The 27,193-nt window shown below is 36.6% G+C and overlaps 1 protein-coding gene across 2 annotated transcripts in view; it reads right to left on the bottom strand.

The window, feature by feature from the left end:
- LOC149826646 (calmodulin-binding transcription activator 3-like) overlaps nucleotides 1–27,193 on the bottom strand; it is a 150,629-nt gene that overhangs the window by 35,359 nt on the left and 88,077 nt on the right. For both annotated transcript variants that reach the window (XM_090018918.1, XM_090018919.1), the window contains exon 11: nucleotides 5,441–6,026. In XM_090018918.1, coding sequence (XP_089875044.1) covers nucleotides 5,441–6,026 — 586 coding nt within the window. The remainder of the gene's footprint in view (nucleotides 1–5,440; nucleotides 6,027–27,193) is intronic.

Consider the following 27,193-nt stretch of genomic DNA (forward strand, 5'->3'; position numbering starts at 1 on the left):
TGCATGAATTGTCATGTTTCTTTTAAACCATATCGATACATTTTTTTTGACTAACTGCAATCTATATTGGACGATTGTCTGTTAATAATGGTTTAACACAAATTTTAGGATAGTTGATTTGTTATTTTTTTCCTGAAAAGATATCTAGTTGGGACAATTTGGTTAGAACAATATGTGGGAGTATGTGATACTTTTATTAACAGAGCAGCTGAGTTATATTTAACAGATACATACCTATGATGGGTATTCATGTTTAGTATATTGTGAATAATGAACATAACATGTGACAAATGAAAGTTTGGGACTCAATGTTTGAGTGTGTGTGTATTACTAAGAATGGGGTTTAATGCCATGGCAGTGATTAAGTGATTAGAAGTTGTGGAAATGTTCTAAACTTCGGGAAAATAACTAAATTAATTAAACCCAAATACTCAATTGAGACCTACCTTGGAGAGGGTGGGTGGTACAAGACTTCGAGGACTTGTGTTTGGTGTCGAGCCTGAAGCGGCTCGTGGGTCCCCATCCTCGGAGTTAGGGACCAGGACTACCTATGTGTCCTAGGTAGTAGTCTCACGTCTTCTGCAGAAGTTAGGGATGCATCCTGTTTTGAGTTGAGCCCTTAGGGAGATTCTCTCGGCTATTGGTCGCTTCCTTGGAGATTCAGTCTTCGTTAGAATGTTCGGGTTAATAAAATACCTGAAATAATATACCCCCGAACATTCTCTTCTGAGATGGTCACCTGTGCCCATGTGTACCCACGGGATAAGATAATTAAACATCATTTAGAAGAGTTAGGTGTCACAACCAGCGGAAACACTAAAGAGATATATGTAAGTTGTATTTCAGATGCTTTATATTATCAACTTGTAAACTAGTAAAATTCTTACTTTGTGGATACGAGGTAATTAAATTGTTATATGAAAGTGTACATGTTATTACATTGATTGTGGGCTTATTAATGTTGCATAATTGTTATTGTTATATAATTGCTCATCTGCTTATTGATGTGGCATAATTGTTATTGGTATATAACTGCTCACCTACTCATGTACATGAATTTAGATCTGTGTTACATAGTGCTTACATGTCTTGATATACACTAAAGCTCAACCATGACACTCATACCACACACTCGATTCACGATATACTTGCACTATCAGTACAAAATTCCTGCTTAGACGTGGTAGTCTAATTCCTATTTTTTTTAACATTCTCAGGTCATGAGTAGTCACCACAAGCGATTACAGGAGAGGTTTCGATATCTGTTTGATCTACTGGTTCCCTGGCCAACTTGTAACTGATATCTCATCATAGATTCGTTCTTTGTAAATGTACTTTTGTAAAGTTTCCTAAACTAAAGTGGAATAAAGGATGTGTGGATTGTTTGAAGATCTTTTACCTGTACCGATCCATTCACTTAACCATGAGTTATAAAATGATTCCGCTGTATGTAAAAAAAAAGAAAAAAGAAATCCCGGTGTTTCTGAGTTAAGTTTTTGGAGCGTTACAGGGATGTTACAATATCTCACATTCACTCGACCTCATATTGTTTATTCAGTCAATCAAGTGTCTCAGTTTATGCATGAACCACGTACTGGACATATGGAGGCGGTTAAGAGGATACTCAAATATCTAAAAGGGACAATTGGAGATGGGTTGATATATTATCTATAGTCGTCTGGCAAGGATGTGTGTGAACTTACTGTATATTGTGATGCAGACTGGGCAGGGGATCTCGATAAACGAAGGTCAACATCAGGATATTGTGTCTTCATTGGAAGAAACTTAGTCTCTTCGAGTAGTAGAAAACAAAAGGTTGTCGCTAGATCAAGCACTGAAGCCGAGTATAGATCCATGGCTGCCGCTACTGCCGAAGTCACATGCGTCAGACATTTACTAACTGAAGTGGGAGAAACAATCTCTCGATCTACCTTGCTGTGTGAGAATCAAAGCGCTCTCAACATGTCATTCAATCCAGTACATCACAGTCGCGCTAAGCATGTTGAGATCGACCAACATTTTGTAAGACAAAAAGTTGAAGAAAAAGAGATCGAGCCTGAATTTGTTAATACTGAAAGACAAGTTGCAGACATATTTACAAAAGGCTTGACAAAAGATCGTTTTTGGATGCTTAAAGGCAAGTTGTTCATGGTTCAAGACCATGATCAACTTGAGGGGAGGTGAAAAAGTAGTGTTTTGTATATTAGATTTGTCCTAATGTACATTGTATTCTGGGTCTGGATATTATACCAGACCCGGACCCACATTGTATGTCAAAACATTATAAATGCATGTTTTTAGGTCACGATTTCATTATTGAAATCGTGACAGCCGCAACCTCCCTTCTCCCCTTCTTTTCACTTTCTCATAAAACAGGTTCTAGAGAAAAAAAAAACTCACACAAGGTCCCTTGGAGATAGTTCATATTCATTCCTAAAGAGCTTAAGAGTGATTTAGGGAGTTTTTTTGCGAAAAAGGAAGATGATGATGATACTCATGATTGATGTTATCTAATTCATTTTTGTTTAAATTTTGAAAAAAAATGGTGATATAAAATTTTAAAGTATTGAAAAAATACTTTATGATATTTTTTTGTTTATGTAAACACACATTATTATGAATCTTGTGACTTATTAGCTTAGATTCGCTATTTAACATGCATATTATTTCATAGTTTGCATTTTTCTTCAAAGATATGCATGACATTTATAGCATATTATCTTGATTATTGAATGTTCAATGTCTTATGCATGCCATTCATAGCACATAATTGTTTTGATATGTGATATTATAGTTTTATCTTATGCAATCCATCATTGTTACTTGTGTTATGATTTTTTTAGATTTTTCATGAGTTTTCTTGGATTTTTTTTAAATTTTCATTTAAACATACAAATTTTTATGATACAATACTATCTTATTTTGGGCCCAACCGATATGGGTTATGACACATTTTTTATAACCTTGGTTGAAATTGAAATATAATGTAAATATAATTATTTTTTTATTTTTGCTTTAAAATTTACAATCTTATTATTGTTATATATATATATATTAATATATATATATAGCCATGTCCCCGTGTCCAAAATTTTTGAAATTGCTCCGCACCTGTACCCGCACCCATGTGACATAGCTTGAGACAAACACACATAGACACTAATATATATCTATATAGGGAAATGAAAACCTACAAAATAGTCATGGTGCTAAATGAAACATGATATTGAATTTATGGTGTTTTTTTTTTAAATTCTGACACCATGGATGTGTTCAACATGATTGATTTACTAGAAATAGACACTTGGATCATGCATTTTGGATGAAAAAAAAATGGTATTTGAAGCCTCAGAAATTTCTGAAAATGGTAGGCCATTGATTTTTGAAACCTTATAAAAACCTATCTATGCATCACAATCAAATGCTCCAAGAAGTGATTCCTATAAAAACAAGCATGTCCTGTCCCAATGAATATGTCAACCAAAATCTCCCCATATGGGTTGAAAACCGATCAGGTTGGACCGGACTCCTACACAATTGAATCCCAAATGCGGGTATAATAGACAGAAAAAGGAGACTAGATTGGGAAGGAACCAAAATGCATAAGAAAGAAAGACGGTTTGATTGGAAGTATCTTAAAAAGAAAACAAGACAAAAACCTTTTCAGAAAGGTTCTACTAGACAATGTCAGTGACCTTTTTATATAAAGCTTTCATCAACAAAGTATCCTATTCCTAACATTCCAATCACTAAGCTGTCACTGGGAAGGATTTTTATATATGAAATATTTTTGTACTGAAAGCGAGCCGCAATGACATGTATGAAAATTTAATATAAGTTCATCCTCTAAAGTCAAAATAGTTCAGATATTAAGCATCAATAATACATGTACCAATGTACCATGTCATTTGATTAGAAATTTCAGTTTACACTAAGCACCTTGAATGCCATCTAAACATCCAAACCATTGTCACCAATATCGGCGATATTCTGAAAATATCACGAGAAATACTGATATTTTCAGGTAGCTGATATTAAAGGGAATATCTCGTGATATTTTCAAAATACAGCCAGAAGACAAAATATCGTAATATTATCATGATATTTTTGGGAAAAACTTTTTATTTTATTGTATTTTAAGTTTGCATTTCCTATTTTTTGTTTCTTTTATATTTTAAAACCTTCAAAACATGTTTCTTTATATTTATGGAAGAAAAATAATGCAAAACTTATTATTTTCTTAGCTTTTTTGTTGTTATTTATATATTTTTTTCAATTTTTTAAACTCCCGAGAATTTCCTGAGATTTTTCAACTTTTGAAAATCTCTCTGAGAAATATCCTCGCCGAGATAATACCTTGAACGAAATAGGTGACTATGATCTAAACCATAGACAGATATCGGCGATATTTTAAAAATGGCACGATATTATCGCGTTATGTTCATCAAACGATATTATAGGTAAAATATCATGATATTTTGAAAATCTCGCCAAATTGACAATATCGCGATATTATCACGAAAATAATATCACGATATTCTCATGATAATATCACAATATTATCAATTATTGTTATTGTTTTTACTTATTTTCTACATCTTAAAGGTGCTTTTCTTTTTTACTTATTTCTTTTAGTATATATGTATTTTATTAACTAAACATGATATTTTCTTGTTTTTGTTATTACATTTATTTCTTTATTTTTTTATGCCCTGAGATTTTCCCAAGATTTTTCCGAGATTTATCACCAAACCTATCATATCGCGAGAAATAGCCGATACCGATATTTGTGACTATGATCTAAACATATATCAAGCAGTCTTGCACACAAGCATCTAAACATATACAAAGAAAGCAAATCTGTGGTTTCATGGATCCTCAATTAAAAGCATAAGAGCATATGCCATGTACCCACAAAGATGCCATTTCCTAGATTCTTGTCCCTTTTTTTCCTTACTTGAAGAGAACCTTTAAAGAGCAGAACAATGATAAATTTTGTAATAGGATACTTTTGTCCTCTTTTCTGGAACGAGATCATTGCTTTCATCCTCTCACTTTACAAAGGGAAAGTGCAGCTCTATAGCAATTATTAAATAAGAATTACACATTTCAAGCTGAAGCTTTTTCATGATAACACAAATAAGATGTCGTTCTGGACAAAAACGAGATCAATAAATATCAAGCAAATAACACTTTCAATGTATAGGCAAAATAGAACTTTTTGAGTGTTCTTATTATTGGGGCATTTGCTTTTGTTATTTTAATAACACAACTTTAAATACAATCAGTCTAGAAAGTAGATCATTAAAATTCAGCAACTATTCCTCGCTACCATCCAAAAAAGAAAAGGGTATTTCTCAAGAGTCAAGGTCATGCATGTCCTCTTTCACATAATATAGCTAGCTACTGAAAATTTATTGAAAAGACTGCAATGGAGAACCTGGATTTTCACAATGCGCTCACGGATCTTCACAAAATCTTTGCGCGCCTTCCAACCACGATACTTTTGCTGGATCTTGACTGCTGCAATTTCAAGAGCGTTGTTTGACTGGCCCCTTTTAAGTGCCATTTTTGCACTAACCAAATTATGTATGTCGCGTGGATTATCAAAAGATTCACTACTGCTCTCTGTTAATTGTCTCTGACGGAAAGAGTGAACCCTAAACACAGCCTGGATCCTAGCAGCTGCTTGAGCGGAATTTCTAACAGCAGCAAGAGATTCCTTCAGAGATAATTCATCCTCACTGTCTCCATCAAGAGAATGGAGAAGTCCCTGATTTTCAACATTTTCAATAGCCTTTTCTACTGCAAGTGTTGCAGAAACATTATCCATTATACTTCCGCTCAGTGAAATTGATGAAAGGTGACTAGTCAAATCTGCTTCTGCCAAATAACCAGCTATGCCTTTATGTCCCCTAGTAGAAGCTAAATCAGCAGCAGTTCGACCTTCCGGAAATTTTGCTGTTGGATCCTCCAATGCACCTGGCGCAGCACCCAGGTGTATTAGTGTAACAACTGCTTCTTCTCTGTACAAAATTGGAAAAACAAATAAGCAAATTTGATCACTGATGGATGTGATTAAATCAACATTCAGGTAAAGGGCTTCAATAACTAGAACAATGGATAATTTAACACGTGATAATAGGGAATTTTCGGCAAGAAAGCAAAAGATGGTTCTGCTCATGTTTGAGGTGTGAAGATGTTAAGATCTATCTTTCAAAGCTTCCAAGAAATCTGTAGGGAGTGCCCACAGAGAGAAAAAGGCTACATATGATGAAGCATGTCAGTGGAGAATGTTAAGGAAACTGCTAGCCACAGGCCTTTAGATCATGTTCATACTATGTCTGCAATCCCATTAGGGATACCAGGGACAATTCTGTCTCATTCACCCTTTTTTTAGAATCATGGTCTATCAGGATTGTTACATTATATATATATATATATGTGTGTGTGTGTGTGTGTGTGTGTGTGTGTGTGTGTTTTGCTTCATCACATTTATAGTGTGAGAAAGAATCAAACATGAAAAGGGGAAAAAGTGGGGGTGGGGGGAACCAATCACTGATAATGGCAAAAAGAAATATTCATGTTAGGAAGGATTCAACAGTAGTTTTCTCAAACTGCAACAGGCTTCCTTGCTTGTTGTGCACTGTTTAGATTGACAATATTAAAATTAGAAAAAGAAGCACAATGATACAACTATAAAGGGATTAGGATCCATGCTAAACAACCATCAAGAAAAAAGGTTGGGATTACTGCCGACTGAAACTGGCTTATACAATATATCCAATCTGAATCAGATAAGAACATGGTTGACTTCGATAAATCAACCAATACAGAAAGGATGCAGGTAGTCATTCTGATGAATGGTTTGTGGGTTTATGTTATGACCTAAGTCACACGAACTTGGCTATAAGGTCGATGCACCCGCGTCGACACGCCCCGACACGGGTGCGGACACGGACACGGTCAACCAAGTGTTGGACTCGGTCAACGCACTGGGGCTGAGTCTGTCCACATTTTGGACTTGGTCAACTTTGACCGAGTCTATTTTTGCCCATTTTTTAGAGCAAAAGACATATAAAAACTAAAAAAATCGATCTTTTTATATATTATATATATAGCAGAGTCTTATTATTGTTATATATATATATATAGCCGTGTCTCCTAATGGGCACAACTTGACCGAGTCTTTTATATATATATATATAGTTGTGTCCCCGTGTCCAAATTTTTTTAAATTGCTCTGCACCCATGTCGCACCTGTACCCGTACCCGCACCCATGTGACCTATGTCATGACTCATGACAGACCCCAACTTATAGAGAGACTCTTCTGACTAATAACAACTGCTAAAAAAGAAAGGATGCACTCACTTACATTTTTTTGTTATAGCGTTGCTACTTTTTTTCTAATTTAAAATTTCATTGAACTTTCTACATAAAAATATGTACAAATAGGAATTTTATGTAAAACCTGAGGAAAGAAGAGTTGCTGTTCTTTCATTTTTCACTATAAATAACATATTCTGGGATTATCTGACAAATTGTTTGGTTTTCTAATTCAATCCACATTGTCAAAAGTGCAATTTTCAAAGTTCTGGACAATATGAAATTTTCTAAGTTACTGATGCAGAATCATGAACTACATCCCTACCATGCAAACAATTTTTTAGGCAATAGGGTCAGTACCACTGCACAATTATGAACTACACCTCTGACATGCAGTAATGCTTATCTAAGACATCTTTTTTAACCTAACAACCTGTTTTACATATAAGAATTCAGAAGCAAGGATAAGTCCTATAATATGTTCACACTTTTTTTCACAAATTTTTAGGAGTTAATATCAGAAAGATAAACCCCACTTAGGCCTTTCATGCCTTGTGTGTTAAGTATCCATTGTATAGTGTTCTTAATTTTTCTCAAATTTTTTCTCTATGTCCTTTCCTACATCTAATTTTGTTATGAAATAAAATTTTACACCAAGACTTGATTTTCATAAATGAACAAAAATTACTCATGTTTCGTTAACCATGACTCAAGAAAGGCAAACAAGCAGCAGAGGGGGAGGACCCGCTGAAGGGATATATCAATGTACAATGATTGCCGAAAAATCAATATCAAGATTCTTCCAGCTTTAAGTCATCACCAGTTTTTCATAGCTTTGGAAATATGCTAAAATTCCAACCAGATCCACCCGCAGCTGCTGAATACACTTCCACAAGTATCTTTCAGATTTAAACATCTTTGGCAAGTGAAGTTGAACATCATGACAACATAACATATCCTCTTCAAAAATGTTTTGTCTGCTTCCATTTTGAAATCAAATAAGAAAACAAAGGACAGTATCCAGTCTGGCAGGTTGTTCGTGTCAATTCTAACAAAAAGATAATCTTGAACATTATTTGGTAAACTCATGCATGCCAGAATTAAGGTAAGAATTGCTTGAGTAGGTGGACGTACGTTCCATCAGTGTGTACATTCAACATCTGAATTTTTAATCTTTGCCATGTTCCCAGTATCGCAGTTCATGGCTCCAAGAAGGTGAGTGCAACAATGGATTCTTCATTACATTATAAAACTGCATATTTACATTCACATAATGTACATAAGATACATAAGCAAACTAAAAAGGGAAAATGACATAAATGACATTTTGCAGTCCTAGATGATGAGGGTACACTACAGTACCCCACCCCCCAACAAGAGAAAAGACAGAAATACCCTTGATATAAATATAATGCACAAAATAGTATAATACCAAAATATACACTTCTTACAACACTTGGCCACATCTTTTATCATGAAAATCTCACATTTATAATCAAATCATGATATCAAAGTATAAGATTCTAAGATAGCGGCCGTATATTCTTGATTCTTGAATGTCTCGATTGGCCCTTTCATAGGCGAAAGCATTTTCTTTCTCTTTTTCCTGAAAATTTTCTACTCAGTTCCATAGATTATGCTTTCAATCACAGAAACTAACTTTGATTGGTTTAGACATTTATTTCTCTCCCACTAATCTTTTTCTTCTACTTATTCCCCTCCTTTCTCCTTCAATTCCAGTTTCCCTTCCACCTAATTTTTGTACAATTGTCTTTTGTTTCCTTTAAATTAATGCTTGAAAGCTTGCAGAACAGTAATTATGCAGTGACGCATACAATGCCATCATTATTTTCCAAGTAATGAATACTTGTTTAGCCATCTGGCTGAGAAGAGCCTGTACTGTCCTTAATATACAGCATAAACCACCTTTGTTTCCACTCCTGTTGGTTATGGTGAGTTGAAGCGACATGAGTATCACACTTTTCTCCCCCACAAACTTCCTGGTAAGGTTTTTATTACCTAGCCCCTCCCATGGTGACATGCCAACTACAAAATGTAGGAACAGATGCATGGATGGACCATAATCATTGGGGCTCCCAATTCTAGTAGGAAGCATATAAACTAAAAGTGTCATCCACTACAATGGGCCATGTCAAAATTTAGGAACATCCAAATCAAGCAAGGAGCAATAACATTTCCTTTTCTCAAGTTACTTCAAATAAGCTTGTTAATATATATATATATATATATTATAATAAATTGCCCAATAGGGCATTTTTGTCTTTTTACATGTAATAATAGTTGTTTATTAGAAACAATTATTTTGTTTTTTTTTCTTATTTTTCTTTTTTTACCTTTATTTGCATTGGGGCCCCCACTTCATAGAGTCATTGGGAGCTCCCCAACGACTTTATGAAAGGGGAGCTCCCAATGGTCTCCCTCTCTCCTTTTGTATATAAATAGGGGAGTAATCCCCATATGTTGTTTATTACTTTTCCCTTCTCTCTTCAATAATATTCACTTTTTATTAGCTATTGGCATTGTCCCTTGGTGGACTTTTGTTTATGCACTTGAGTGCTTATCTATCTTCTTTGTAATTATCCATTATCGGACTGGTATGTGCTTTGTAATTTGTACTTTGTTATTTGTAATTCTATGTACTTCATTACACGGTATCAGTGTGTTCTCTTGATCTTGTAAGTATTTCTTGTGGTGATTGAAAATTGTGACAAAGGTGTTATCTCTTTCTTTATCTTTATCTTTATCTTTATCTTTTCGTCATGGAGCATGAATCAATAGTGAAGCTCTCCTTCAAACTTAATGGATCCTGTTGAGAATAGGTGGTTTTAAGTAAAGTTAGTTTACATTAAGATGCTATTTGTAATTTAGTTTTATAATGGGGCTTTATTGTAATTATGTCTTTAAGCCTCTCTCTATTTAACATAGAGAGAGGCCCTAATATCGAATCAAGTTCTGAGGTTTTCTGTGCAGCCGCCTCTCTCTCTCTCTCTCTCTCTCTCTCTCTCTCTCTCTCTCTCTCTCTCTCTCTCTCTTCTCTCTCTAGGACTCGGTTCAGTTTCTACATGGTATCAAAGCTTCGCCGATCGTGGGAGCGTGATCGACTGTGACGTGGGAGCGTGATCGAGTGAGATCAAAGCTCGGCGTGGGAGCGTGATCGTGGGAGTGTGATCAAGTCTGATCAAGGCTCGATCGATCGTGGAGGCCATCTTGATCGTGATCAAACTCCGATCCAATGAGTAAAAGAAATCAATAGATTGTGGAGGCCATCTTGATCGTGATCAAACTCCGATCCAATGAGTAAAAGAAATCAATAGAGAGATCAGGTCAGCGATGTAAAATTTTTTTTTGATCTGATGACAGATCTGGTCGTGTTGTGGGTTCGTGGATACTTGTTGTGGGTTCGTAGTTTCGTGTTTTATTGTCTCGTGACTACCTACTGCCTTGGTGGTAGTTCCTGCCGTCAGTCTCGTGACTATCTGTTGAGAATGTGATTGTTGTTGGTGATTCTACATATGGTTGAGGCCCTGTTTTGTTTATCTTGATATTGTTGCTGTGGGGAGATTGATTGATGTTGGTACAGTTTCCACTGAAAAGGTCGTGACTTCCTGCTTATTTTGGGTAGCAATCCAACACGTAGTGGTGTTGCTCGTGAAGAAAAAAAATGAATGACTTAGTGTCAAACTGTATATGTCTGGGGAGCTGCCCCTGTTATGAGAAAAAAAATTTACTGCGGCATATGCAGAAGTCATGTTAGTCGTGAGTCACTGACGTGCTGAATCATTTTTCTGTTTGTGGGCTGCTGCTCACTACTGTCGTGGGGTGTTTTTTGTTGTTCGTGAGTGAACAACTGCTGATTGGAATTTCAGTTGGCGTGTGAGTGTAACACGGGTTTTTTTTCTGTTTAGTTTGGAGATTGTCCAGTTTTTTTTAACCAGAAGTATGGCTGAAACTTCGAAATGTGATTCAAAATTGGAACATATTGGAGAATATAAGGCATTTGCCAATCCATTTTCGTACGGTTCGTCTGTAAGGTTAAATGAAACTAACTATGCCAGGTGGTCGAGAACATTTATGATGTCGGTATCTGGACATCGTAGAAAACATATCTTGTTGGAAGATGAACCCACTGAAAAGGTGGGAAAATATGTTACCTGGGATGAAGATAATGACATAGTTATGTCATGGATTATGAATAGTGTTGAACCCCATATTGCAGATGGTTTAATTTATTATAATACAGCCAAACAGATGTGGGACAATCTTCGAGATACATACTCACAAGAGACTAATGTGAGTCGTATCCTACAAGTCGAACAGGAAATATACAATTTACAGCAGGGAGATCAAACCTTGGCCCAGTACTATGCCTCCGTAAAAGCTGCGTTTGAAAGACTTAATGCTCACAGACCTCTCTGTTGTTCGAAACAAAAAGATCATCAAGAACAAACTATGGTTGCTAGGTTTCTTACAGGTTTATCTTCAGAATTTTCTGTTGTAAAAGTCCAAATATTGACTGGTTCGGATGTACCTACTCTTGTTGAGGCATATAACCGTCTAAGCAGACTTGCGATATCTCTTCCACATTCTCAGCCTGTGACTCAGTCATCTGCCTTAGTTGTCTCATCTGGTTATGGACGTGGAAATCTTCAGAACATCAGAGGACGAAGTCGCGGACGAGGTGTGGGAGGCAGAGGAAAGCTTCAATGTACATTATGTGGAAAATCTGGACATTTAGAAGATCGTTGCTGGGATAAGCATGGCCGACCAACCTCCTCTTCATCAAAGTCATATGCTCCTAGAGCTAATACTACTTCTCTCGAGGCAACAAAGGCACAAGAAAGTATCTCTGCAAGTGACAGTAGTATAACCCTCAGTCGTGCTGAATATGATGAGCTGATAGCTCTTCGTCCTTTGAGTTCTACATCTCCTGTTGCTGGTGTTGCCTATTCAACCAGAAATCTTCTTCATCCGACTGACAGTAAGTGGATTATTGATTCTGGTGCATCCAAACATTTGTGTGGAAATTCACTTGCTTTTTCAGATCTAAAGGATATTAAGGCTCAGCTTGGAGTCTCATTAGCCGATGGTAGTACCTCCCCGGTTGTTGGTCAGGAAAATATTTCTATATTCTCCTCATTACAGTTGAAAAATGCTCTTTATGCTCCAAAATTTTCTCAAAGTTTACTTTCTGTTAGTTGTCTTGTAAAAGAATAAAACTGTAGAGTAATATTTGATCCAATGGGTTGTCATTTTCAGGATTTGCTGACAGGGAAGAAGATTGGTGGAGGCTATGAAGAAAAAAGAATCTACTACTTACATCATCCAATGGGTATTGTTCATGCTGCAGTGGAACATTCATTTAGTCTTGTTCAGTGGCATCGTCGTCTTGGTCATCCTTCATTGTCAAAGCTTCGTTCGGTCTTTCCTCAGATTCCCTCCACCACATCATTTCAGTGTGAAGCATGTCAGCTGGACAAGCATCATCGAAGTTCGTTTCCTTCGAGTCAGAGTCAATCTAGTAATAAAGTCTTTGAACTTCTTCATGCAGATGTATGGGGTCCTAGTAAGATTCCTACTAGGACTCAGTGTCGATACTATTTAGTTATTGTTGATGATTTCTCTAAGTTATCATGGGTGTTTTTAATAAAGGAACGATCTGATGTTCCAAATATTATCAAATCTTTAATTCTTGAAATAAAAACTCAGTTTGAATCTAGTGTCAAGATTGTTCGCACTGATAATACTCTCGAGTTTAAATCAAAAAGTCTGTTACAATTTTACCAAGACAGTGGCATCCAACCCCAAACTTCCTGTGCCTATTCATCTCAACAAAATGGGGTGGCTGAGCGAAAACATCGTCACCTACTTGATGTTGACAGGACCATTATGATCCAATCAAATGTTCCTGCGTTATACTGGGGAGATGCAATTACAACTGCTTGCTATCTGATCAACCGCATGCCTTCCTCTTCTGTGGGTGATCAAATTCCAATTCATATCCTAAAACCAAATACCCCTCTCTTCTCCCTCTCGCCCAAAGTGTTTGGATGTGTTTGTTTTGTACACAAACTTGGCCCTGACCGTGATAAATTAGCTGCTCAAGCTACAAAATGCATATTTATAGGTTACCCCAAAAATCAAAAGGGATATCGATGTTATGATCCTACTTCTCGCCGAGAGTATGTCAGTGCGGATGTATCATTCTTGGAATCCACTCCATATTACTCTAATACCGGTTCCCCGCTGCAGGTTGATCCAGCTGAGTCATGTCCATTACCTATACCTCCTTTTCCCTTGGAATCCGTGCCCTCATTCTCGAACCACACTTCATCCTCTTCCAGATTTCATAATCCTCCATTGGTATATGTGCGTAGAGATCCACCTCCGCAAGTGCCTCCATCTTCTTCTTCCCCTGAGGTAAGTTCTACTGACAATAATGATCTTCATGATGATGATAACAGGCCGATTGCTCTACGAAAGGGGACACGACAATGTACTTTATATCCCATGTCTCATTTTGTCTCCGAAGTCAGAATTGGAAATCAGATAAAATCTTTTATTTCAGCTTTATCTGCTGAAGTTATTCCTCTAAACTATCAGCAGGCAGAGCTTGATACTCGCTGGAAGATGGCTATGCAAGAAGAAACCAAAGGGTATACTCAGACATATGATATTGATTTCTTCGAAACTTTTTCTCCTGTGGCACGGATGGGTACCATTCGTCTTGTTCTCTCAGTAGTTGTGCAACATGGTTGGAACCTGTACCAATTAGATGTGAAAAATGCATTTCTATATGGGGACCTATCTGAAACTGTTTACATGCAACAACCTCCATGATTCGAGGTTGAGGGGGAGTGTCAGAAGGTGTGTAGATTGAAAAAGGCAATTTATGGCTTGAAACAAAGTCCTCGTGCATGGTTTCAGAAGTTGTTTGAAGTGATGTCAGGCTTTGGCTTTAATAGGTCAGCAGCAGATCATACACTATTCATAAAGAAAACTAGCTCTGGCATAGTTGTTATGGTGGTATATGTGGATGACATCATTCTTACAGGTGATGATGTGAAAGCTATTGAAGCCACAAAGGCTCATCTTCAAAAACACTTTGTTACAAAAGACCTTGGTTCACTCAGGTATTTTCTGGGTATAGAAGTTGCCAGGAGCAGTGAAGGGATGGTTTTGTCTCAACGGAAGTATGTTCTTGACTTATTAAAGGAAACAGGAATGTTGGGAGCTAAACCAGCAAATATTCCCATGGACCATAAAGTTCAGTTGTTTGAAGAAGGGTCAAAACTGGTTGATAGCAAAAGCTATCGCTCCCTAGTTGGGAAACTACTGTATGTAACTGTGACCAGGCCGGATATTGCTTTAGCAGTAAGTAAAGTCAGTCAGTTTATGGACAAACCAACTGAGGTACACTGGAATGCAGCTATTATGATTCTCAGATATCTAAAATCTTCTCTTGGAAAGGGGTTATTGTTCAAGAAAGGTGGAACTCTGGATATAGTGGCCTATTCTGATGCTGACTATGCAGGATCTGTAGTAGATAGAAAATCTACCACAGGATTTTGTGTGTTCCTGGGAGACAACTTGATCTCTTAGAGAAGTAAGAAGCAAAATGTGGTTTCTAGGTCGAGTGCAGAATCAGAATATCGGGCTATGGCCCAAACAGCTGCTGAATTGATGTGGTTTTGTACTGTTCTTCTTGATCTCCAGGTGAAGGTTTCCTCTCCCATGACCATGATGTGCGATAACAAAGCTGCAACATATATAGCGAACAATCCTGTATTTCATGAGAGAACAAAGCACATTGAGGTTGATTGCCACTATGTAAGGGATATGGTTCAAGCGGGTCATATCACTACCCAATATCTAAAGTCGGAAGACCAAGTTGCAGATATGTTCACAAAACCTCTTGCCAGACCAAATTTTTCAAAATGTTGTGACAAGCTGAGCATGATTGATATCTATGCTCCAGCTTGAGGGGGAGTGTTGAGAATAGGTGGTTTTAAGTAAAGTTAGTTTACATTAAGATGCTATTTGTAATTTAGTTTTATAATGGGGCTTTATTGTAATTATGTCTTTAAGCCTCTCTCTATTTAACATAGAGAGGCCCTAATATCGAATCAAGTTCTGAGGTTTTCTGTGCAGCCGTCTCTCTCTCTCTCTCTCTCTCTCTCTCTCTCTCTCTCTCTCTCTCTCTCTCTCTCTCTAGGACTCGGTTCAGTTTCTACAGATCCAACTACTTGATGTGGGTATCGGCCATGGAAAATCATCTTAGTGAGAAGAAACTTTGGGGCTTTGTCATGAAAACTTTTCTTGAACCATCGTTAAAGTTCACCAAGGTTGAAAGAGGTGTTGAGAAAGCTCTCGTTGGAGATGATCGTCTTAAAACCATCAATGAACATCAAATAAAGGTAGAGGATTGACAAAATAACCAATGCCAAGATTTTGGCATGGTTTATGAATAATGTTGACATAAAAATATGTGCCAACATAGCTAAATTTAGAAAGCCAATGAAGTTTGGTTCTTTCTTAAGGTTATGTATATCCAAAAGGATCTTGCTAGACAATATTTTTGTCAAGACAAAATTAGATCCACTAAGCAAAGTGACGTGTCCAGGATTATTTTAGCATTTTGTCCCCTCTTTGGGATGAATTAACATTTATTGAGCCTAAATGGGTGGCTCCTTAAAATGTTGAAATTACAAAAGAGCAAATTGAGAATGAATACTTTTTTCAATTCCTTCGTGGTCTAAGACCGGAATTTGAACAAGTGAGGTCTTCTCTTCTTCATAGAACCAAAGTTATGCCTCTTGAAGATGTTCTTGTTGAGGTATGTCAAGAGGAAACTCATCTTGGCATGACTAATAAGAATGATGATGTTTTGGCCATTACTAAGCCGGCTTCTAATGTAGAAACCTATAATCTACCCCACTTTGTAAATCAAAATAACTATGGGTAATGGGTCAAACTATAATAGTGGATATAGGAAGGGTGTTAGTTGTCACCATTGTAATAAACTAGGACATATTAGACCGGTATGTTCAAAGCCTAAAGGTAAAATTGCTTTCGTTGGAGAAATCACACCTAAGAAAGAAGAAGCAAGCAAAAATGTAGGATATATTAAAGACGCACTTAACCAAATTTCGGAGGCACATCAACAACTTCTCAAATCATCCTCCACTTTGGGTGTTGCCATTGCATCTTTCTCATCTCCTCTAGGTATGTGGATTCTTGATTCGGGTGCTTCTTTTCATATAAGACCTTATAAGAATGTTCTTTCCAAAGTTTACACTAATCCTACTTCATCTTATGTTTCAACGACCGATGAAACTTCTTTGAAAATAGAAAGTATTGAAACACTTGACTCAAAAAGTTCTAAAAAATTTCTTGTTCTAAAAATAAGGGTGGTTTCAAAATTATATTTAAATCTTTTTTCCATCTCTCAAATTTTCGATCATGGTTGCAAAATTTATTTCTCACTTAAATATTGCATCGTGCAGGATCTCCCGTCAAGGAAGCTAATTGAGCAAGGCTATAGGAAAGGCGATCTTTACTTTATGAATTTTTCGTCCCTTCCACCCAAGTCATTTTGTAATTTTGTACATGACAAAAGTGTTGATACTTGGCATAAGAGACTTGGGCATCCTAGCTTTTCGAAGATGTCTCTTTTTCCTTTTTTGAAAAATACATATAATGAAAAAGATATATCTTGTAAAGATTACATTTTTTGAAAAATAAAAGCAATTTCCTTTCTTTAAAGAACTTTTGTTTCTACACGGCCTTTTAAATTAGTACATTTGGATATATGGGGTTCCGCACCTATCATATAAAAATAAGGTTACTCTTATTATGTTATTTTTGCTTATGATTTTACTAGATATACATGGATTTATTTTCTAAATCATAAATCCGATGTGTTCTTTTTTTAAGGAATTTCATATCATGATTAAAAACCAATTTTTATGCAACCTTTCTATTCTTAGATCGGATTCGAAAGGAGAGTACATGTCTAACCATTTTCAAAGTTACTTAAAACAAAATAGAATTTGTCATCAAAGGTTTTGTTCTAGAACTCCGCAACAAAAGGGTTTAGCGAAAAGAAAGCATAGACATATAATAGATGATCATGTATAATTTATTCATTATTCTACACAATTTGTATCAGAGTTATCGGAAGCGCCTGGCCTATTGGGGAAGCGTGCTTTCCCGAAGCGCATTTCGAAAGCGCGAAACGTCGTGCTTTTGAAATGCGTTGGGAAGCGCCAAGTTTTTTTGGGAAGCACGCTTCCCCCGCCCTTCCCTCCTTTTTCCATTTTTTTGTATTTTTATTTATTTTTTCTCTTTTTTCGCTTCTCCCTCGCTTCCTAGTGAAATGAAATGGGGATCTTCGAAACACGAGCTTAGATTAACAAGGGCAAGTGTCAAGAATGATACTAAAGCATAACCCTTAAAAAGGGTATAACTGGAAAGAAAATAAAAATAAAAATGTATTTTTTATTGATATGAAAAACCAATTGCTTAAGAAGCATTGGAATAAAATACAAGAGGGGCTGCACCCCTTTATATATACAGCTGAAAGAGGACTCAATAGAGCTGTTGGAATGTGTCAGTCCAACAACTCTATTAAGAGTTGTTGGACTGTGTCAGTCCAACAGCTCTATTGCTAGTCAAGTCTGGACAGGACTTGACTAGCAACAGTCATTCTAGTTCAAACTGAACTAGATGACATAAAGACAAAAAATAAAAATAAAGGAAAAAAATTACAGAAAAGGAAGAAATGAAAAATGTATTTATATATATATATATAATAATATAATATTATTATATATACATATATGTACAGTTTTACATTTTAACACTCCTCCTCAAACTTACGGTACAATGAGCGAAAGTTTGTCTAAGAGAAAGTGAAATCGGGGAGCAGCGAGAGGCTTTGTAAAGAAGTCTGCTAACTGATATTCTGAAGTGACATATGGCAGATCAATTATCCCGTGTAGATATTCCTCTCTGACGTAGTGACAATCCATTTCGATGTGTTTGGTGCGTTCGTGGAATGTTCTGTTACTAGCAATGTAGATCGCACTTTTGTTGTCACAACACATTTGTGAAGCCTTTGTTGCTTCAGCTCCCATGTCAGCAAGCAGTCGTCGGAGCCAAACTACTTTCATGGTCGTGGTTGCCATGGCTCTGTATTCAGCTTCGGTGGATGAGAGAGATACCTTCTGTTGCTTTTTACACCTCCACGAGATCAATGATTCCCCTAAAAAGACACAAAAGCCAGTGGTTGAGTGTCTGTTATTTGGATCACCTCCCCAATCAGCATCAGTATATGCAATTAAATCAAGAGAAGAGGAGGAAGATAAGAAAAGTCCTCGTGAAAGAGAGGACTTGATGTATCTGATAATACGCATGACTGCTCCCATATGAACAGAAGTAGGAGCATGTTGAAATTGACTTGCTGTATGAACAGCATGTGCTATATCTGGTCGGGTAATGGATAGATAGGAAAGTGCCCCGACAAGCTGTCTGTAAGGAGTAGGGTCTGCAAGAAGTTCTCCATCATCAATCTTCATTTTAACATTAACAACTTCTGGAGTGTCAACTTTCTTATCATCAGTAATATCAGACCTGAAAACAATATCAAAAGCAAATTTAGTCTGAGATAATAAATATCCTCTAGGAGAATAAGCAACTTCAATGCCTAAAAAATATCTCAACAAACCCAAATCAGTCATTTCAAAATGAGATTTAAGAAGTGTTTTGATTGTTTCAACTCCCTGTTTATCGCTTCCGGTGATGATCATATCATCCACATAGAGAAGAAGCACCATGATCCCTGCATCAGAATTCTTAATAAACAAAGCAGTGTCAGTTAAACAGAATTGAAAACCAATATCAATCATAACACGACTAAACCTATCATACCAAGCTTTTGGTGCTTGTTTAAGTCCATAAAGAGCTTTTTCTAAGCGAAGGACTTTACCCTTAGGAATACTTAGACCAGGAGGGGGTTCCATATATACTTCTTCAACTAGCTTTCCATTTAAAAAAGCATTTTTGACATCCATTTGAAAAATAGACCATTTTTTTATAGAAGCTAAGGCAATTAAGGTTCAGACAGTAGTCATACGAGCCACCGGAGCAAAGGTTTCTTCATAATCAATCCCATATTCTTGGGCATAACCTTTGGCTACTAAACGGGCTTTATATCTTTCAAGAGTACCATCACTCTTGGTTTTAATTTTATAAACCCATCGACATCCTATAGTTTTCTTCCCTGGAAGAAGATCTTGAATATTCCATGTAGAAGCCTTTTCAAGTGCATCTAATTCAGCTTTCATGGCTTCTATCCATTTGATATCATTTTTTGCTTGAAAATATGTGGATAGTTCTTCATATGAGTGAATTAATGCAATAACTGCCCTATATGTGGGTGAGAAAGACTCGTATGATACAAACTTTCCTGGAGGCCTCGAGATTCAGGATGATTGTCTAGTTGGAATGTTAGAATATTTCTCAAGTGCACATGGAGGATTAGACTCTTGTCGCCTGGAATATTGAATACTAGTATCTCTATGAACTTCTTCATTTTCAACATTAAGATCAATAATTCTTTGATCATCATCAAAGTTACAGTCAAGGTCATATTCATCAGATGTTGATGTTAGACCTAGCAAAAAGGAGTACTCAGTGACGTCTTTTAATTTTCTAAAATCAAAGAAGCTCTCCTTTTCAAGAAATGAAACATTTCTAGACACATATAGTTTATTATTTTTGAAGTCAAAACATGTATAATCTTTCTGGTTTTCAGCATATCCTAAAAAGGCACAGGGAATCGCACGAGGGGAAAGTTTATCATTTTTGTCAGTAAATATGAAACATTTGCACCCAAATATTCTTAGTCTAGAGTAGTTTGGAGAAATGTTCATAAGTTTTTCAATGGGAGTGATATTTTGTAACGAAGAAGATGGCATCCTATTAATGAGATAGGTGGCAGTTAAGGCAGCTTCTGCCCAAAAGTCTTTCGGGACTTGATTTGCTATTAATAAAGTCCTAGTGGTTTCTATAATATGGCGATGTTTTCGTTCTGCCAGTCCATTTTGTTGAGGTGTATAAGGACAAGATCTTTGATGTGTGATGCCATGCAATTTAAGATAATTTTGAAAATCTGTGGATAAAAACTCCCCCCCTGAATCTGTGCGAAAAATAGTAATATCATTTTGAAACTTGTTTTTAACCATATTATGAAAAGTTTGAAAGTATGAAAATACTTCAGACTTATGTTTGAGAAAGTACATCCACGTATGTCGGGAGAAATCATCGACAAAAATAACATAGTAAACAAATCCTCCTTTAGAAATTACTGGTGCAGGACCCCAAACATCCGAGTGTATTAATTCAAGTGGTCTTGAAGAGAAAAATGTTCTGTTCTGAAATGGTAATCTTTTCATTTTGCCGAGAATACAATCTTTACAATCAAATAATTCAGAGTTACAAAATTTCCCTAGATTTGAAAAATGTTGGATTTTGGCTATATGTGGGTGACCAAGTCTCTTATGCCACAGTTCCAACTCTATTTTTTGAATATTATAACAAAAAGCTTTTTTCGGCATTTCCAAAAAATCCATGTAATAGAGTCCTCCTTCTCTATGGCCTTCCCCAATCAGCTTGCCTGACTGACGATCCTGTACCCAACAACCATGAGAAGAAAAAGAAATATTACACCCATAATCAGAAATTTGAGATACAGATAAAAGATTTAAATTTAATTTGGGAACATGTCTAATTTCTAGAATAAAAAAAAAATTTGTTTTATAAATTTTTTCAAAATTTCCTATTCCTTCTATTTCAAGAGAAGTCCCATCAGCAATAAAGACCTTTAACACACTTGTTTTATTTTTAACACATTTGGATAGACTTTGATTATTTGGGGTCATATGAAAAGATGCACCAGAGTCAAGAAGCAAAGAAATTTTACCTAGATCAGAAAAAGATGAGGCTGCTGCGCCGGTTGAAGCTTCAGATGAGAAAGAGGCACCTTTGATGAGGGGCTGAAGAATCTCCATTAGTTGGGCCAGGGAAACTGGTGCATCCTGATCTTTAGGCTCCGATCCAGCAATTGCAGCTCTTTTTTTTCTCAGCTCCTTAAGTTTGGGACATTGTGGCCTGTAGTGTCCCGGTTCATGACAGTGATGACAAATAACTTTCTTCTTATCATAGTCACCATTTTGTCGGTTAAAGTGAGGAGGCCTATATGATCGAATATGATTCCCTGGTCTAGACACGGCTAAAACGGAATCATCTTCAATTTTTAAAGAACCTTTCCGGAGACGATTTTCTTCCATTGTTAACTCTTCAATAGTTTCAACAATAGAAGGAATTTTTCCTCGGTGAAGTAGGGCCGATTTAGTGGTTTCAAACTCCGGCCTTAATCCAGTGATAAACTGGTAAAAATGTTCAGCATCGAGTTGTTTCTGACGAAGCTCGATGTCTTCGGCACAATGCCACTTTGGTTCTAAAAGGGAAAGTTCTTCCCAAAGTTCGGACAACCCATTGTAATATTCACGAATAGTTTTGTCTCCTTGTGTCATCATTCGAACTTTTTCTTGGAGGTTGCACACGTGTGCAATATCTTTAAGGGAATACATATTCTTAAGGTATTCCCATGCCTTATTGGCATGATCAAATTTGGCAACACTTGAGCATTTTTTAATGTCAACGCTATTGATAAGCCATGACATTATCTTCGCATGAGATATTCTCCATTCTTTTCATTTCTTCTCGTATGAGGCAATAGCCTTGATTTTCTCTTCTTCCGATAGAGGGACCTCTTTATCTCCCTCCTTTTTAGTAAGAGATAGCTTAGGTTCCGAATCGGAACCATCCACAATCCCCCATAAGCCTTTTCCCCATATATGGTGCTTCATGATTGAAGCCCATGTTACATAGTTCGTATCGCTTAGTTTCATAGGCATGATGGTGACTTTATCATTGTCATTCATCGATTACAAGGAGAGAAAGAATAGGGATAGAAGAGAAACAAGAAGAAAAATGAAAAAAAAAGGAAAAAAACAAAACAATACAACAAGATGTGAAATCTTCTCCAATGAAGTGATAAAACACTTCTCTTCAAGTGGCGAACACTTTTGCAAACGGGCACGGAAACCGAGGCAGATTTTCCTCAAGATTTAGTACTTCCGCGACTCTGATACCATGAAATGAAATGGGGATCTTCGAAACACGAGCTTAGATTAACAAGGGCAAGTGTCAAGAATGACACTAAAGCATAACCCTTAAAAAGGGTATAACTGGAAAGAAAATAAAAATAAAAATAAAAATGTATTCTTTATTGATATGAAAAACCAATTGCTTAAGAAGCATTGGAATAAAATACAAGAGGGGCTGCACCCCTTTATATATACAGCTGAAAGAGGACTCAATAGAGCTGTTGGAATGTGTCAGTCCAACAGCTCTATTGCTAGTCAAGTCTGGACAGGACTTGACTAGCAACAGTCATTCTAGTTCAAACTGAACTAGATGACATAAAGACAAAAAATAAAAATAAAGGAAAAAAATTACAGAAAAGAAAGAAATGAAAAATGTATTTATATATATATATATATATATAATATTATTATATATACATATATGTACAGTTTTACATTTTAACACCTAGGTCGCTTTCAGTTTGCTTCCTAGGTCGCTTTCGAGACGATTCGTGATTCGCATTTAAGTCATCCCACGCTTCCCGCTTCCTAAATTTTTGAGAGCCCCTCGCTTCCCGCTTCCTCGACTGACAACCATGGTTTGTATGCATGATTTTGTGTGAAATGCTATGTCACACGGACTCGGCTCCAAGGTCGCCGCACCCGCGTCGACACGCACCGACACGGGTGCGGACACGGGTGCGGCTCGGACTCGGTCAACCCGACCCTGGGTGTGGTCAACGCACCCAGGGTCATTTTGTTCCATTTTTTGGAAAAAAAAAATTTTTTGAATTTTTTTTTTTGAATTTCTGGGCTACAACTGTAAGGAAAAAAACCCATCACAACTAAAAAACCTGTACACTTTCAAGTTTTAAGTACAGAATGGGCACAACTCAAGTTTTTGTGGTTTTTTCCTGTATGAAGAAAGTGAATTATTACAGTGTATGAAGAAAGTGCCCAAAAGTGAATTATGCCTGTATAAAGAAAGTGTAAAAAATGCCTTCACAACTCATCACCTGTCCCCTAATGGGCACAACTTTGACCGAGTCTTATATATATATATATATATATTATTTTATTTTTTTATTTTTTTAATATATATATAGCCGAGTCCCCGTGTCCAAAATTTTTGAAATTGCGCTGCACCCGTGTCGCACCCGCACCCGCACCCACACCCGCACCCATGTGACAGGTGAAATGAGAATTAACAACCCATGTTTAATTGATATTTGTGCACGGTCCTACAGAGGAGTTTGATACCACTTGAGTGTTTTAGAAAAATTTACTTTTTACTAACAAGTTTTTAGAAAATAGTTTTTGAAAAAGGGGGTTTTAAGAAATTTTTAAAAATCATGGAACTTGTTCAGAAAAATTTCTTAAACACCCATTTAACCTAACCTTATAAATAATAGAGATTAGAGAAGGAGGGGTGTATTTTCCTCTTTGAGAAACACACCTCTCTCTCTCTCTCTTCCTTTTTCCTCGCCGACTTCTTCTTTTCCTCGGAGGTGCTATGTGACGTGCGATCATCGTGGAAGACCGCTCTTCTCTCCCCACTCCGTCGGAGGCAAACCCCAGGTACACTTCTTCTCCGCCTCTTTTACTTTTTATTTAGCATCGTTGTTGCATAGATTAGTCCCTTTCGATTTAATTATTTTTCTGAGTAATAGTTAGTTTTTTTCATTATTGTTATTTTTGCTGAAAAGGAAAACCGCAGAATACATGCAGATCTGCTAGGTCTGAAATTTTTTATCAGATCTGCCATCATCGGCAGATCTGGTCAATTATCCTTGATCAGGCGCTGATCAGGCCCATTGGATCGGCTAGTCAATCTGAATATATTTTTTGTATTTATTATCTGGTAGCCGATCAAGCAGCCCAGCCTGGTTCTATATATATTTTTTTCACCAAGTCTGCAGCAGACCAGGCCAGTCAGTGTTAAATTGTATCTCTTATATATATATATATATATATATATATATATATATATATATAATTGTAAGCCCTCTGGGGCATTTTGGTCATTTTCTATTTTTTGAGCATATTAATAATTATGAATACGACTGTAATTATTTTTTATCTTTTTTTCTTTTCTTTTCTTTTCTTTTCTTTTCTTCTTTTATTTTTCTTTTGGCTGACTTTAGTCAACCTTGGAATGGGGTCCAACATCTAGTCGTTGGACCCCCTCCAACGACTAGTGGAGCCCCTTCCAAGGTCTCCTAATGGCTTATAGATAGGGGTCTTACCCCATTGTAAATGAATAAGGGTTTTTACCCTCTCCCTTAAGGAAGATTCATTCTTTTTAGCCCTTTTGGCTTCACCCCTTTGTGGGTTTATGAGTTTGCACTTTATGTGCATTTGGTTACCCCTTAGTGGGTTTGTGTATTCACACTTTATGTGCGTGTTTATCGGTTCATTTTTTAACATATTGCATTCAAGGTCATTTTCTCACAGTCGACTGCCAGCGTGATTCAGTAATCACGCAGACCAACCTGCATGTAGTTGGTCAGCCTAATCAGCTGATTGATCAGGCCGACCCTGGTCATTTCATCTCATTTAGCCAGCAGGCTTGTCAAATCTGCCGGCCAGCGAAGAGTTGATCTGCGAAAAATTTTCTATCCTCATCCGATCTGGTAGCCAAGCTGCAGTGGGCTTACCTTGGGATCAAACTCGCCCTGATCTGACCGGCAATTCTGCCAGGCCAGATCAGGCCGGTTAAGTCTGGTTTATTCTTACCAGATCTGCCATCAGCGGCAGATCTGATCCACCACTATTGCTCAGACCGTGATCTGGACAAATCAGACCCAGCCCACTCTGATCAAGGCTGCCATATCAGACCCGACCTGCCAGTAGACCAGATTTGATCTGTTCTGCCGAACGGCCAGCAGACAATCCAATCAGCGTTTAGTTGATCTGATTTTTGATCTGCCAAATCGATAGGTTAATCGGATCCTAGCAGGGTGCGGCTCCACCAAGTCTGTGTGTTTCTCCTTAGTTGATTGATTTAGTGATAGATCTTAGGGTAGTGCATTTATTTTCAGATTTCTGATCTTTTTTGTATATTTAGATACATTTAAAATTTTGATTCTTAGATTTTCTTTATTCCCTACAACTAACATTAGCTAGATTAGGGAATCTTGTATTTCGTTTGTTTTGTGGATTTGCGTTTTGCAAGTGGGTTCATGCTTGTTGACTAGGACTTGATAGCGAGGCTCGTGCCCGTGCGAACAAGGGAAGTTAGATCGCAAGCAAAAAGAACCCTGTAGATTTTTGCTTTTCTTTATTTATTTTTTTTGGGCCTCTGACCATTCAATTTATTGGGTTGTAATAATTTTTATTTCTGCTCGAACCTCTGCAATAGAGTAGTCCGTTTTATTTACATTTGATTCACGACAATAAAGAGTGTTTTGTGTGGAGTACAAAAGTTATAAACACGTTCCTTGAGTTCGACCCAGACTGCAACACTAGTGTGAACCAGTTAATTTAAGATTTGATGCACGGTTTGCACTAGCATTTTTTAATGAAAAATCCCTTTTATAATACTTTCAAGAAAAGTTGCATCAATAGAAACCACTAAGACTTTTAATTTCAAAGGACATTCCCAAAAAAAAATTGGGCCAAAGTTGCGTTCAAATGTAATATTCTTTATATATATATATATATATATATATATATATATATATATATTCATATATATAGAGAGAGAGAGATACATATACATATATAGTATATATATGTATGTGTATCTATCTAAGTATATATATATATATATATATTCAAAACCTGATAAGGGTATTTCGGTTATTTTCCATGTTTTATGCATATTCTCATTTGAAAATATGATTGTATTTTCTTTTTTATTTCTTTGTAGTCTTTCCTTTTATTTTTATTTTTTAGTCAATGTTGTAACATGGGGGGGCTCAACATATACGTTGGAGCCCCCCCTCCCACACACACACACTACTCCAACCCTTATATATATAGGGGTGATCCCCCTAAAGTGTTTTTAGTTTTTTGTAAAGCCCCTTTGGGATTCAATATATTGAAGTTCACATTTTTTTCATGCCTTTGAGCATGTGTATCCGTGCCTTTGTGCACTTGTGAGAGTTCTCTTTGTGCCTTTGTGCACACTTCTTGTTTCTAACACTGTATTTTTGCACAAATACTTTTTTTATAGAGATTTTCACATGGTATCAGAGCAAGGTTGCATGGAGAAAGAAAATCTTGTGGTTCTTCACAATATTGAGTGCCTCGAAAAGCATGCCTTCACTTTTTGGTGATTGGCGTGAAGACTCCTCTTCATCCAAAATTTTAGAAGATTATTACAAGTAAGATTTAAAATCTTATTGTGGTACGTATCCTTTTTTCTCATCATACCTCGCTAATGGGTAAAAAAGACTCCCATTTCTCTCTTAGCTTTAAGCTTAATGACTCCAATTATCACGTGTGGGCCAAAAATATGAAAGCCCATATTAAAGAAAAAGGGCTTTAGGGTTACGTTCAAGGCTCGATTTCGGAACCGAAGCCTAAAATCACTTTAGTTAAAAGAGGGGAAATCAAAATTCTTGAGGGAGATGAAATAACTAAGGCTCTTGAGGAATATAGCAAAAAATATGAGTGGGAAATGAAGAACTT

This window comes from Nuphar pumila, chromosome 10 (assembly GCF_984573655.1).
Source record: "Nuphar pumila chromosome 10, dmNupPumi1.hap1.1, whole genome shotgun sequence".
Taxonomy (NCBI): Eukaryota; Viridiplantae; Streptophyta; class Magnoliopsida; order Nymphaeales; family Nymphaeaceae; genus Nuphar; species Nuphar pumila.